This window comes from Sphaerodactylus townsendi, linkage group LG13, assembly GCF_021028975.2.
Source record: "Sphaerodactylus townsendi isolate TG3544 linkage group LG13, MPM_Stown_v2.3, whole genome shotgun sequence".
Classification (NCBI taxonomy): domain Eukaryota; kingdom Metazoa; phylum Chordata; class Lepidosauria; order Squamata; family Sphaerodactylidae; genus Sphaerodactylus; species Sphaerodactylus townsendi.
Window position 1 is genome coordinate 23,912,523 of NC_059437.1, and position 15,183 is coordinate 23,927,705.

The window sequence follows — 15,183 nt, forward strand, 5'->3', positions numbered from 1 at the left end:
TCAGTGCTAGTAGTTCTCCATACCACATGGACCTCCACCATCCATAAACACTGTTTTTAAAGGTGTCAGGGGAAGGGAGATGGTCAGATGGTCCCCATGGTAACCATTTGCTGGGTAGCAGGAGATGCAGGAACTACGCAGTGGCAATGTGGAGAGGGACATGACATTGGCCATGATGAATCACAGGTGGTTAAAAATTTTCTGAGCATAACATTGCAGCATGAAGCAGGCCCCCCATATTCTTAGTCTGAATATGTAAACAATTCAAGATGCATATCAGAAAATATTGCTCACAGCCACGTAACACCTATATTCATGTTAAGTGTTCATCACCTGAAAAAAGTGGATCAAATTCTTTCAGTTATTTCAATTGTTTTATCTTCAGCTCCCTATATACCAGTGGTTCTCAACCTTCCTAATGCCGCGACCCTTTAATACAGTTTCTCATGTTGTGGTGACCCCCAACCCTAACATTTATCCATTTTACAGATGGAGAACACTGATGCAGAGACTCTTAGTTGATCCCTGTGAAAGGGTCATTTGACCCCCAAAGGGGCCCCGACCCCCAGGTTGAGAACCACTGCTATATACAATATGGCAATAGAACCAGATTAACAGTCAAATTACTTCAAATGCTATGAATATGTAAATTTTGTTGCTATGAACTTCTACTTTTACACAAGTGAAAAGGTACTCTAAAATGGAATTTTATATATCAATCATGGCATAGACCTGTGTGAAGTACACAACATTTCTCATGCAACCCCCATGCCGATCTCAGTAATTAACTGTTTCAGCATCATGCAACTTTGTGTGCCGTTCTGGCCTGTACCAGGGGCCCTGGGTAGCCATTACTCTGTGCAGTCTTTTTGACTGGAATGAGATTAAGTTTGGTTCCTAATCATTCACAGAGGTAGAGATTCTAACCATTAGCCACTGGTGTTCCTTCAAGACAACCTCTTTCCCCTATGAAATGGGCTGTACAGTAATTGTTTATGATCATTATGGTCATTCCTTTTATTTACTGGAGTCAAGGTGACTTTATATTTACTTGAAGGCTTGGAAGATATAATCTGCGTTCCCAATTTACAACACTATCCTTTCTCACACAGGAAAACCACACAAAACCCAGTACTTTATTTGAACTCTTGAAATGTCAAACACATCTACTGCATACTTCCGCCACAGGCCTGCTTCAGAAGTTAACAATCTTCACTCAACTGGTTTCAGAAGGAAGAATAGAGCTTTCCCCTCATAAAAATGCAGCCTCACAGAATTGCTTAATTTCTGCAGGAAATTATTTCTTCTACAAGGCCGTATTTCTTCTACAATGTCTTGTTGCAGATGAGTGCAAGTCTTCTGAAATTCAGTCTTCAGTTTTCTACCATGAGATTACTGTTTACAGGTGAATTGCTCCTGTTTTATAGCATAGTAAATTATACTTGACAAAGGTTAAGTAAGGCATCCAAGATCACTGTAATGCAACACAGAGGTTTTGATCATAGCTTCAGGATTTGCAGGTGAAAATGCAAACTGTATAGATGAAATACAGTGAATGGTAGATAGGTGAGTGTTCAAATCTGACTAATTCCTAGAAAGAATTCAACTTGACCAATAATCTATAAAAGTTTCTTTCCAATATAGATTTATAGTGCTGATATAGCACTGACTTGATGCATCCCCACCAAGCATGAATGGCACCAAATAGGGCATTCAACTCCATCTATGCCCAATGAAGGTCTGGATCCCACCAGTTTTCTTTCCTTTTCTTTGCTCAGTCTCACCCATTCTCTTTCCTACAACAGCCGCTATTTCAGACAGATTTTGTCCATGCAGGTCCCATCGTCACCAACATAGCCTTTTTTGTGTGGTCAAAGGAGAAACCCTCAAGTCTTTTACACTCTGAAATCCCCGGCTGAGTGATTCCCCAAAGTTGTGCCAGTGGATGCTTTGATATCCATTGTTATATTTCCTGGTGTCCACTTGCTTCTTCTCCAAAACACACAGCCAATCCTGGTTTTCTTCTAGTTCATTGGAACAGGAGGTTCTTCCAAAGAGCCCAAGAGGCATTACCTTTGTGTCTGCAGGATGCACCCATTCAGAAGCAGCTGCTTTTGTCTTTGGAGGAGGCTCAGCTTAGACCATGTTAATATCTGGTAGAACCTACTGCTAGAGTTCTGTGATTGCACTAAGCCTCACGCCAACCATTCAGTGACTGGTCCAATCTCTTGTGGCAGCCATTTTGTTATGATGCCCACAGCCTGCTCTCAAAATTACAAACATGCCTACAGATTCAACAAGGTTGGGGAATCCAATCTAGTTACTGGGTCTTAAATGAGCACTGCAAGGTATGTTTACAACACAAATGTCTGCTGGGCCTTGGGGCAAAGGTTGTTGACCTGTGGTGACCCATAGGGTTTTCAAGGCAGGGGATATTAGGAGGTGTTTTGCTACTGCTTCCCCACCCTCATCATGACGCTGATGTTTTTTGCAGGATGCCCATCCAAATACTAACCCTGACTGACCTTGCTTAGTCCCTGAGATCTGATAAGATCAGGCTAGCCTGTGGCCTTTATTGCTGGGTCTTTATTGCTGGACTGATATACTGGTGTCTTAAAACAGTCTTGGTAACTCTTGGTAATTCTACCTGGCAACTCTCTTAGCACAAATATTTGAGATTCCTCTTTTTAAACAAAGTTAGCAGGACAAACAGTTCCAAGGATAGCATATTATTTTTACAGGAATGGGTGGGAGGAGGGAAGAGAGAGGGTTATGAGGTTGTACCTGTTTCTGCCATCTTTCCAGAAGGGCAAAAAGTTGTCAAAAGAAGCACCATGCATATCCTGTTTCCTTAACCGGTGGAACTTGGCTACCTTTCAAACCTCAGCACTGAAAAATAAATGCCACCAAGATCGTCTGTTGTGGAAAAGAATTGCATGATGCAGTGGATAATGTGTCTGCCAAGTTTAGGTATGAAAGAACCAGATTTAGATCCCCGTTCTACATATGAAGCGTCGAGCCTTGATTGTCATCACCTCTCAGTCTAACCTACTTCTAGAGGTTATGACAAAATAAATGAGAATTGTAAAGCATATAAGAGCCTCACCAAATTATTTATTTATGCTGCTTCTGTCTCACCTTTCCAACCCCACTCTTCACAACTGTGTTTTTCCCAGAATAGTTTGCAAAAACAGAGGATACCAGCACAATCCTATGCAGAGTTTCTCCAATCTAAGTCTACTGAAATGAATGGGTGGAGACTGCAAATACAGGTTTGGGGAGGAGCTGACTCTCCTGACCACCACTTCAAGCTGCCAAAAAGACAGTGTAAATTTACACAGCCCCACAAAGGCTCCTTGGTGACAGGGAGTTCGCTTCTCTTTGATAGCCTCTGCTTGCCGCAGTTTTGTAAACAGAAGACCAGAGCGTGAATTCAAAGAGAAATGGGAGCTCTACTTTTAAGTAATCACGTAACGGAAAAGATCTATTTATGCAAATACACAGTGATATATGATATTATAGTCAATGTACTTAAGAATAATGCTAAATATAAATATATATAATGCATATTAATAGATGGTACAGAACTGTCCCCACTGTGCCAGCGACAGAGGTGCAGGGATGCTGCTGCAGCGTCCTATGCTGCGTCCCACCACCAGGGAGAATGGCGGCAGCTGCACGGTTCAACCCCTCTGCTGGAGTAAGTGCCCCGGGGAAGACAAATCCGCTGGAGGAATGGCATGCCACTCCTACGGGCAGATTCGCTTCCCCTTTGGATGGGGCCACAAGCCATGTTAAAGCACTCCCTCATTTTATCTTCATAGTTTTCTCGATCAGGAAACCTTTCCATTTTCCAGCTAGATGCAACTCTTGCTGCTGTTAAGTACAAAAATAATTCTTGTTGTTTTGTTGGTAACTTTTTGGGAAAATAGTTTTGGGGGTTATTTGAAATGTAATTTTCAATATTTTCTTCATTTCTGTATGAATTATTATCCAGATTTTTTTTTTGCCTTTTTACAAGTCCACCAGGTTATTCTTTCTGAACACAGACATGCGCTAGTAATTAATTTATTGTGTTACTTAAATTGTGGTTGTTTTAACTTGTGTGTAAGTTTCCCTGAGCCCGGCTTTGGCCAGGGATTGATCAGGAGAATAAATATAATAAAACAGTTGAAAAAATAATACAACTATTTAAAAAGAAAAGGCCTTCTGAAGTCAGGGGCACTCAAAATTAACTATTTATTAATTATATCTCTATCCGTTGAGATTGTGAAACCAAATTTCTGGGTTTAAATAAATAAATAAATAAATAAATAAATAAATAAATAAATAAATAAATAAATAAAGGCTCCTGAAGAATAGTGGGCAGGCTAATGCCGTGTTTCCCTGAAAATAAGCCCTATCCCGAAAATAAGCCCTATCATGATTTTTCATGATTTTTGGAGGAGGCTTAAAATATAAGTCCCACTCCAAAAATAAGCCCTATTGGTAGTTACAGATAAGGATGGTGTGATCCAGAAGGTGCTCCCTGCCAATGAGGATGCAGCTTGCATCACACATGACGGGGAAGCAACAGGACTGCCAAGAGCCCACTTTAATGAATTGTGAAGGTACCGTATTTCCCCTAAAATAAGCCCTACCCCGAAAATGAGCCCTAATGCATCTTTTGGTGCAAAAATAATATAAGACCCTGTCTTATTTTCGGGAAAACATGGGATGGAAGCAGGAAACCTGTTAGAAACCCTAGTAAGAAACCCAAGCTATTTAGAGGTTTAAAAGTGAAGGCACACTACTTTAGATTCAGGCTGGAAGCTGGCAGGTTATTATTACTAGAGCCTGCAGAAGCTCCTTTGCATGCTTCACTGAACACCCAGCTCCATTTCCACCTTGCACTAGTTTAGTAATTTCAGATGCATGAGGCACTGGCCGTAGGAGGAAGCAGGAAAACAACTTTCCCATTAGGCAACACCTCTGCGGGGGCAACAGGTCATGTCAATCACTTTATGTTTCTTACTCAAAATACTTTTAAAAGAATGGGGCTCAATTTGAATTCATCATTCCGTCACAGGTAGCTGCAGTGACCATGACTTGCTACTAAAGTGTGAAATGCCAGGAAGAAGGTTCATTCAGTCTTGTGGTGTTTGTGGATTAGGTCACAGGGAGGTAAAGATGCTGACAAACAATGCCTTGAGCAATGTTCATTATTTGTCAGTAAATATAATTTCACTCCGGGCTGAATGTTACTGGTTGGAATTTCCCTGCCATTTTTTTTTTCCAACACCATGACCGAAGGCCTTCTTTAGCTTTTACAAACAATCAAAATAATTTTTCCAACTTTTTTTTCTTTTGAAATCCCTAGGACTTAAAACACAGAGACTTCAAAGAATGCCCGCTTATATCCTTAAGATCCAGAGCAAGTGTCATTCTGAGAAGCAATGTTAAAAGCTGGAGAACAATAACCATAATAATTTAGGCTGTTGCTCACTGCTAGTTATTCCCAGATATCAGTGCTCAAATCACCAAGGTTGAGAAAGATTTAACACAATTACCTTAATACGCGATGAAATTGGTTATTGTGTTAGAGGGTTAAGGTTGGTGATTGGGTACATGGTGAGTGGTAGAGCAGTTGGCAAAGCAGTTGTTCCATTTCTCGGCTTTATGTCCAACAAACTTTAGGCTAATTCACACATGTATCAATGACAGCAGTAGCACATGGTGACTTTCATATGTGAATGCCCCTGCAAACATAAAAAATAAGTACATTCCCTTGTCTCTCCTCAAATCTTATAGGCCCCTTCCGCACACGCAAAATAATGCGTTTTCAAACCACTTTCACAACTGTTTGTAAGTGGATTTTGCCTTTCCGCACAGCTTCAAAGAGCACTGAAAGCAGTTTGAAAGTGCATTATTCTGCATGTGCGGAATGAGCCTTATAGAGACAGTTCACACATTTGCCTGCAATTTGTTGAGCAACTGGGTGATTTACAAGAATTTACAGACTAGGCACTGGCACTCAAACCATGTTATTGCTCAAACCACGTGACCTGTAATCTGGGCGCATGGTGAGATACCAATGACTGCTCTGCATCTGATTTTGCCCACAACCATCATCCTATATAGGTCTCGAGGAAGCTGTACCTGCGTACTGCAGCCCATGGCTACAATAAAATGGCTAGATTGTTCAATACTATCTCCAGGTTTGCCAAATTTCTGTAGCAGATCTCAACAAATATCTTCACAATGCCTTCAAACTGACTTGTTAATAATATTTGGCCCAATCCTGAGGAAGTCAGCTGTGTTTGAATTCCATTCAGATTCACAGAGGTGAAATTAGTTGCAACTTGCTTTGCCACTGATTTGAGCGATAAAGGCTGTTATGAAAGATGAGTTAATAATTCCTAGAAGTGAATGCTGGCAAGGCAGATGGTATTTGGGCTGGTGAGACAGATACGAAATGTTGTATTAAAGCGAATAGATTCAAGGTGCAGGAAAAGAGATTCCACCCATCCCACTGACTTCAACAGAAGTAGAAGAGCCCAATTCTGTTTTAGGATTGCACTAAACTAACAACTGAGACAAAACTAAAGTCAAACTACAGTCCCGCATCTACCTTGAAGCAGGTGCTAGAGGGTCTTGATCGACTGACCAAACAGGATTGTAATCCAAAACCACACAGAAATTAATGGGACTTCAGCAAACCAGGCTGTTGGCTAGGGTGCAACATTATTGTACAGCACCAGCATGGTGTAGTGGTTAAGAGCAGATTGAATCTAATCTGGAGAACTGGGTTCAATTCCCACTGCTCCACATGAAGCCTACTGGGTGATCTTGGGTTAGTCACAGTTCTTCAAAATCTTCTCCCCCCCCCCCCCCATCTCATTCATACAGTGTCTGTTGTGGGGAGAGAAAGAGAATGAAGTTCTAAGCCACTTTGAGACTCCTTATGCTTGACAAAAGTGACAAAAATTAAATCCACACTCTTTTCTTCCCCTTCACTCCAAAGTAAGGCAACCCCAAATTAAAGATGACCCCCCCCCCCCCACCGCAGTTACACACCAAGAAAAATTATCCCTGGACAAAACCATAACTTCTACATGCGTGTAAGATGACCCCCTCTTTTTTATGGCACATACAGGGGTGCTACCTTAAAATCTCCAGGAAAAAAATCCCCCATGTCCTCCCCTTAAATCTTCAGGAATGTCCCCAATTTGGCGTTGGCAACCTTCTGTGATTTTAGGCTAGTCACACTCTCTAAACCTAAGAACATAAGAAAGAGCCTACTAGATCAGACCAGAGTCCATCTAGTCCAGCACTCTGCTACTCACAGTGGCCCACCAGATACCTTTGGGAGCTCACATGCAGGATGTGAAAGCAATGGCCTTCGGCTGCTGCTCCCGAGCACCTGGTCTGCTTAGGCATTTGCAATCGGAGATCAAGGAGGATTGGTAGCCATAGATCGACTTCTCCTCCATAAATCTGTCCAAGCCCCTTTTAAAGCTATCCAGGTTAGTGGCCATCACCATCTCCTGTGGCAGAATATTCCAAACACCAATCACGGGTTGTGTGAAAAAATGTTTCCGTTTATTAGTCATTATTCTTCCCCCCAGCATGTATGCCCCCTGGTTTTAGTATTGTGAGAAAGAGAAAAAAAATTATCTCTGTTAACCTAACTCAAGATACTGTTGTGAGGAGGGGGGCGGCAGGACGAGGAAAAGATAACGACCCACCCAAGGAAGGCGGGCGTGAAGTCGCGTTTACTGAAAACCAGACACGGAGTTTGGAACCCTGTGAGCGGCCGAGCACGTGGCGATCCGCTTCCTGACCAAGGCTTGCGAAAAGGGGTGTGGTCTCCAGGCCCCGCCCCTCCCGCTCTGGCGCGCGAGTGGGCGGGGAAAGAGGCCAGGTAGGAGGCCGGGCGGCGCGCGCCGCAGCGGGCTAGTCGCGGACGAATCCCATCTGAGGCGGACCTCTTCCCTTTCCCTCCGCGCTTCAGCGCGCTTTCCCGCTCCCGGAGATGCTGGCCGCGTCGCCAGCGGCCCTGCTGGCGGCCGTGGGCGCGCTGGCGTGGCTGGGTCCGCCGGAGGGCGGTTCGCCGATGGTGGCCTCTGCGCAGGCCGTGTGGACGGCGTGGCTGAACGTGACCTGCAGGCGGCCCGGCAGCAACGACACCGGGCAGACGACGGTGGGCGAGAGCGGCGTCTTTGGCCAGGACTCGCCGCGGCACCGGACGGCCGGGCAGCTGGTGGCGCCGGATGGGCGCGACGGCCTCGACGCCTGCAGCCCCCTCACCAACTTCAGCCTGGCGCCCGCCTCCGAGCCCTGGCTCGCCCTCATCCAGCGCGGCGGCGGCTGCACCTTCGCCGAGAAGATCCGCCTGGCCCGCCACCACGGAGCCGTCGCCGCCGTCATCTTCAACTACCCCGGCGGGACGGGCAACGACGTGCAGCCCATGACCCACCCTGGTGAGCGCGGTGGGGAAGCGGCCGATTGGCCGGCGCTGGGAACCAATCAGGGAGCACAGAATAACCATCAGTTTTGTATGCAGCCTTTCCCCTCGCGGGCTCCGGGCGGCTCGCAACAATTTTATTACGTTAATTCAAACATTGGTTTGGGTTGGACTTCTGGGCGTGGGCTGGTGCTGTCAAATTCGCTTGGATGTGCAGTTCAGTGTGTTCGTGTGTATATGCAACATGTGTATAGACAAACAAATTTGTGTGTGTATGTGTGCATACGCACACAAGACCATTTCTTTGCTACCCTTGAAAGAAGTTGAATGTAAGAAGTGTCTGGCTGGATCATAGTGCTCTATCTAGTCCAGTTTCCTGTTTCTCACGTTGGCCAGACAGTTGCCCTAGAGGCCAGAAAGCAGGCCAGGAAGACCAAGGTCTTCCCCGTGGGTTGCTTCCTGCCTCTGATACCATACTCAGAAGTTTCTTGTCTGGGTGGAGACGTTACCTTTAGTAATCTTGACTAAGTAGCCTTTGATGGCTCTTTCAAGAAACCTCAATACCCCTTTAAAGCTTTTTATGCTGACAGTTGTCACTAAATCTGCATGGCACACATTTAAAAAAATTAATTGTCTGTGACCGAAGAAGTACTTTCTTTTGTCTGTCCCAAATCTGTTGTTCATCAGCTTCATCCAGAGCGCCCCTGCATTCCAGTATTGTGAGAGAGGGGGAAATAGTACACCCTGGCTACTTTTTCCAGACTAGGAATAATTTTATGAAATCCCATCTAGTTTCTCATTTTGTTTTGTTTTTAACTAAAAAGACTGAAAAGTGAGGTAAGGAACCTAAGAGAAACTTTGCACATATATGCTTGGGGGCATCAGCCCAAGATGCCAAAATTATGCACCCCACAGAACTGTTAATACAGAGTGAAACAGATGTTCCACCTAGCTTGGTGATGTTTACTCTTAACTGGAAGCTGCTTTCCAGTCTGAGGCAGATGTCTCCAGTATGTTCATTCCAAAAAAAAAACCAAAAACCTGATACTGAGACCATTTGAATGAGCCTCCTTTAACAATAAGGATGGCAATCCAGCTGTTGAGTAGTTGAACTAGAAATACAGAAGCCTGCCAGAGAACATTTGGCAACTCTTTATGGGTGATAAATCTCCTGTCACAGGCTAGGAAAGAAAGCTTTTATATGTATCAGGTGAGTTTGTTGTGTTTTTTCTACTTTTTTGCAGCAGGTCACAAAGAACTAACCTAAAATGAGTGCTTACTGGCCTGAAGAGAGTTTAAAAAAAATCACCCCTGAGCAACCAGACATGGATGTATTTATGTGTTACAAGAAAGCAAGTTTTTCTCCCCCTGCTACCCCTTCCTGTAGGACTATATGTTGGCTAACCTTAACTGTATGTCAATAGCAACATGGTTTAATAACTGTGTGAGCTGTACCAAGTCACAGAAGAAGAAATAGGAAAATTCTCTAAAGATGCCATTTTCCTTTTTCACACAAAGCTGGTTCTTTCCTTTTGCTGGTTTTCTGTTTTGGAAGAAAACCCATTTCTTATGAAAGGAATGCAACATGAACATGCCCTTTAAAAGAGCTTCAAGCTTGAAATGCATTGATTAAACAACAGGATTAATCCTGCAGCGTGTTTTCATTTTGCTCACATTCAAACATTGAAACAGCTGTATCACCCACTGATCACACTTTTTATCCTGGTTATGTAAAACAGGGTAGCTGAACTTAGGTGTGTGTCCTGGAGGTCAACATGGTACAAAGTGTAAGATTTAGGAAGAATGAGCAAGTATTCTTTTCAATCTTTGGGGGTCATTTTCAAAAGCTGCTGCTTTTGTATATACTGACTATGTCCTATGGAGCTGGGTATGTTTAGTTTGGCAAAGAGAAAGTTAAGGGGTGACATGATAGCCATGTTTAAATATTTGAAAGGATGTCATATTGAAGAGGGAGCAAGCTTGTTTTCCACTGCTCCAGAGACTAGGACAAGGAGTAATGGGTTCAAGGTGCAGGAAAAGATATTCCATCCAAACATTAGGAGGAAATTCTTGACAATTAGGGCTGTTCTACAGTGGAATACACTTCCTTGGAGTGTGGTGGAGCCTCCTTCTTTGGAGGTTTTTAAACAGAGGCTGGATGGCCATCTGTCAGGGATGCTTTGATTGTCTGTTCTGCATGGCAGCGGGTTGGACTTGATGACCCTTGTGGTCTCTTTCAATTCTATGACTATCTGTACTTCTCTTTTCTGAATTGACTGGCAATGCTGGAAACTTGTAAAGTAGATACTACATTTTGAAGGAATGAATGTACGTGTTACTTCACATTTAATAACCCACATGAGTGGGAGAGTTATCTTAATACGTTTCTGTGCTCCTTGATACACAGCTTGGATATGCAGATCAGCAATACAGGAATAGTTCTTACTTAGAAGAATTCACTTTGTTGTGCCTGGATATTAGGATAGTACAACTTTGCGTAGTAATGTATCCCTTTGGGAAAAAGAAGTAAAGCACAGTACGTAAAGCATTTGACTCTTCTTTCATCACTAACGTTTCCCTGGTGGCTAGCAAGCAACAGAGCTCTCATTACTTAAAGATGTTTATCATCCTTTGGGAATTAGGTATTTGTTATTTTTCACTTCAGGAACCTAGGCTTTATCCATGTGGAGGGAAGTTAGTTAATGTGTGTGGCGTGTATTCCGGATTACTTGATGGAATGTGAGCAGAGCTCATAAGTATAGGCACACAGTGGGAATATGCTTATCTTGTTGAGTGTTTTAATTGCATGGCTTTTAAAGGCACAGATTAAAAAGATAAAGCTTTGAAGTTGCTACAGGTCTGCCTGAACTGACTTTTCTGCATTTTTTTCCAGCTGTATTTTTGTTGCTTCTCATGCTATGAGTCATCCGTGCCTGTACCCAGTGTAACATGATAAGTGCTTTGGTTAATAAATAGCTGGTAATATAGCAGCCATGTTATTCTAATATATTAATTCAATTGGTGAGACGTATGCTGCAATAGCTTAAGCTCAAAACAAAAAATAGTTTGCAGAACAAATGTTGGTAAACTGCCTTAAAGAATAGAGTGTATTAATGCTGCAAGACTGGTCAGTCCTTGTTAATAGCTGTGTAAAGGCCACATTGCTATGTATATGTGGGAATATGCCACTTTGAAACCAGTGAACAAAAGTATACAATAGGATTCTGTTATAAATCTGGGTAAGTCTATTTCAAATTGTATTTTGGAGAGCTGTGAAATTTCCTTGGAAATAGATCAGGAAATTTTCATTGAGAAAATCATCACAGCAGCTTCCTTGAAGTATAGCCTACCTACTGATCTTCCCCTGCAGTTACATCCAGCTATAAAGGAACGTTTGATTGTAGAATTATTTATGCCTAATAAAGGTTTACTGTACTGTACTGAACGTTTGATGTATGTAAACTTACAATAACGTGCGACAGTGATAAGTCTCGCTGGACTTGTGATGCACTTATGAACATTCCACTGAATACAATGCATTGTGGTTTCAGGGGAAACAAGTTATTTTGCCAAGGGTTCACCAAACGTCAGTTTCAGAAACACTGACGTACTATGTGGAACTGTACAAAAAAACCCTGCAAACCCAGATTACATATTGTTCTTGCATGTTCTTTTCAGTGTAGAATTGTTGCTCCATTACATCGACTGACTGGTTTGTTCTGGTTTGAAAGCTACACTACTTGCTAGACTTCTTTTCCTTGCTTTTCTTTGCTGCCTCCATTGAGAGCAAGAATGTATACTCTGGATTTTTGTGTGTGTGGTAATTTCCATGTTATTTTATCAAATTCTAGGAAATATATAATGAAAAAAATATGCATCCAATAGCAGTGGGCAGCTATTTCTACAAATAGCTGAAATTTCTTTGGCTAACGTGACCTGTTGTTCACTCAGTGTTTATTGTGATGGGCTTAAGTTGAGTTTTATAAGACTTGATAATCAAAGTTCAAAATTACCATATGGAAAGTTCTGCCTAACCCTTCTTGAATTGTTGGATTCAACTCTTTCAGGCTCTTTATAAGCTTTCTGTAAACCACATTTTGAGTGGAAGTTAAACTGTGGAAAGTTAAACTTTTCATCAGAAAAATAGGTTTGGTTTGTAGTTTTTGCTTCACTATCTGGGTACATACAAAGGAAATGTTCGTTTGAGCTGTTCACATACAAAGGAAACCTTTAACAATGTTGCCTGTTATATTAGCAGTTAGTAATCCCAGTTCTTGGTCAACAGACAGTCCCAGCTTTGATTTATTTTGTGTACCGATATCCCCAAATTAACATGATGAGCATGTGTCATCTCTTCAGTCCCCTACAAAGGGCAAGCCTGAATATTACTAGCTATGTCAATGAGAGCTAGGGCATAAAGTTAAAAGAATGTTATTTTCTTTCAGCCAGCCAGCAGCATCACATACTACTAAGGAATAGCAAATAAATTGTTATTGGTGTGCATAGGAATTAAAATAAAAATGTAGCAGTGCCTTAAAGACTAACAGATTTCAATGCATACGTTCATAGGTCATAGCCAAGGGCTGTGACCCTCGGATGCATGTATCAAAGTAAATGTTGCTAGTCTTCAAGGTACCGCTAGATTTTTGCTTTATTTTGGTATATTCAATTAACATGGTTACCCCTTTGAAGTCATAGGAATGAAGGCATGAGGCAATCTTCACTTCACAGCCTAACTTCTTCTTGGGTGTGTTTTTGATCTGTGGGATAATGGAATTGAAAAATGATGGTATACTGCAGGAGAGCCGATAGAGTGGTAAAATGCAAAGGATTCTAATCTTGAGGACTGGGTTTGATTCTCACTCCTCCACCTGAAGCCGGCTGGGTGATCTTGGACCACTCCTCGCAGAACTCTTTCAGCCTTGAGAACCCTAAGGGCTCACCATACGTCTACTGTGACTTGTCAGCATACACACACAGTATAGTGCAGCCCTCAGGAAGAAATGGATTTCTTGCTTTTTCTGGAATGAAAAAAACCCTGAAAGGATGTTTTATTTTTAATAATTTGTTGCTGGTGTCATCCAGATGTAATTTGCCATTTGTAGGCGATTGTTGGGACATCTGTTGTATTGTGCTTGTAGTAGTGAAGACTGATATTGGCTGAACTGGTACAGTAGCATGGAAATTTTGATTGCTCAAGGAAGTTTGCTGTCCAGCTTTTTCTGGAGGGGAAGGAGTAGTTTAGCTGACAGTTTAAAGCCTCACATAGGTACAAACTGAAGACTTGGAAGAGGTACTCTGCTATAAGAAGCATTTGAAGGAAAAACAGTATGAAGTAGTGAGATAGAGCATCTTGAAGCACGTGAAATGGGCTGAGGAATGGGTGCAGCTGACAGGAGTAGGTTCTGAAGAAACCCCATAGCTTAAAGTCAAATATGAATGTAGAGGCGGGAGGGGGTGTATGTGTGGGAGAATAGTGTGGGAGAAAACCTGGTTGAGAGACAGTAAAGAAAGTGAGGCAAAGTTGACAGTTTCTGTGTGAGGAAACAATGGTGGATAAAGAGATGGCTGGATAAAGAGATGGCTGAAGAAAAGCGGACTTGAGCCAGGATTCCACAATTGCTTTGCTAGCTTGGCTATGATGAGAATCAATCCCTTAAGTTTTTGGTAAGCTCTAGAACAAAATAAGATGGGTCCCTGTGGTACATGCCAGGTACTTAGAGGAGGCAGAAGTTAGCATCTGGCCAAACCAACATATGTGGACTCCATACTGCGGCGGAACACTATTAGTAGGACGAAAGGGAGCAGACAGGTGAGGTTTGGGGGACTGTGGAGCAGACAAGGGAACATAAATGTCAATGGGAAAATTCTGAAAGGTATTATAATGAGGATTACATGACCAAATAATGGGTGGAGAGGGAAGTTCTCTTGGTTGTGGATACATTATGAACTTCTGCTAACAAACTGAGATATGGGTCGTTACAATTCTTTTTGCAATTGGGATATAGGAACAGGATAGAATAGATGAAAGCTGAAACTTGCATTTTGAAAACTAGCTGTCAGAAATTGTATTGGTGTTCCGGTAGCTGATCTGACTGACATACCCATGAGAGATCGAGGAGCCCTAGAGTACCTGCAGTAAGATACGTAAGGTAGGCCAACCAGAGTCCCATGTAGAGACATATTTATTTTTACTGCTGTTGCATAGCTGCTATCCTTGAGAGGATTAATGAGAAGGCAATTACGATCCTTGGGTGTGAAGGGAGGAAACACTTTTCTTGAGTACCTTTTATTACAGGTAAATTTAACTGCTTCAACTATGTTCGATATTTTTTTAATGCGTGCCATCATTGGGTGGGAAAGGGGCATTAAAGACCCAAAGAGAAGCCAAAGGTAAGTGTGTATATGTATTGTTGAAGGCTTTCACAGCCGGATTCAACTGGTTGTGGTGGGTTTTCTGGGCTGTGTGGCCGTGGTCTGGTGGATCTTGTTCCTAACATTTCGCCTGCATCTGTGGCTGGCATCTTCAGAGGTGTATCACAGAGGGAAGTCTGTTGCACACTGTGTCTGTGACTTCCCTCTGTGATATACCTCTGAAGATGCCAGCCACAGATGCAGGCGAAACGTTAGGAACAAGATCCACCAGACCACGGCCACACAGCCTGAAAAACCTACCACAACCAGTACGTGTGTTTGGTTTGAGGTAAGAAATAATTACTGAATTCTCCTCTCAGTAG

General features: G+C 42.6%; 1 protein-coding gene across 2 annotated transcripts in view; it reads left to right on the plus strand.

Moving 5' to 3' along the window:
- The window catches only part of RNF128 (ring finger protein 128), a 59,011-nt gene that overhangs the window by 15,397 nt on the left and 28,431 nt on the right, over positions 1-15,183 (plus strand). The window contains exon 1 of one of the 2 annotated variants that reach the window (XM_048514929.1): positions 7,891-8,462. The exons of the other annotated variant lie outside the window; for it this stretch is intronic. Coding sequence (XP_048370886.1) covers positions 8,015-8,462 — 448 coding nt within the window. The 5' untranslated portion in view covers positions 7,891-8,014. Of the gene's footprint in view, positions 1-7,890; positions 8,463-15,183 lie in introns of those variants that run through there. 2 annotated transcript variants of the gene reach the window in all.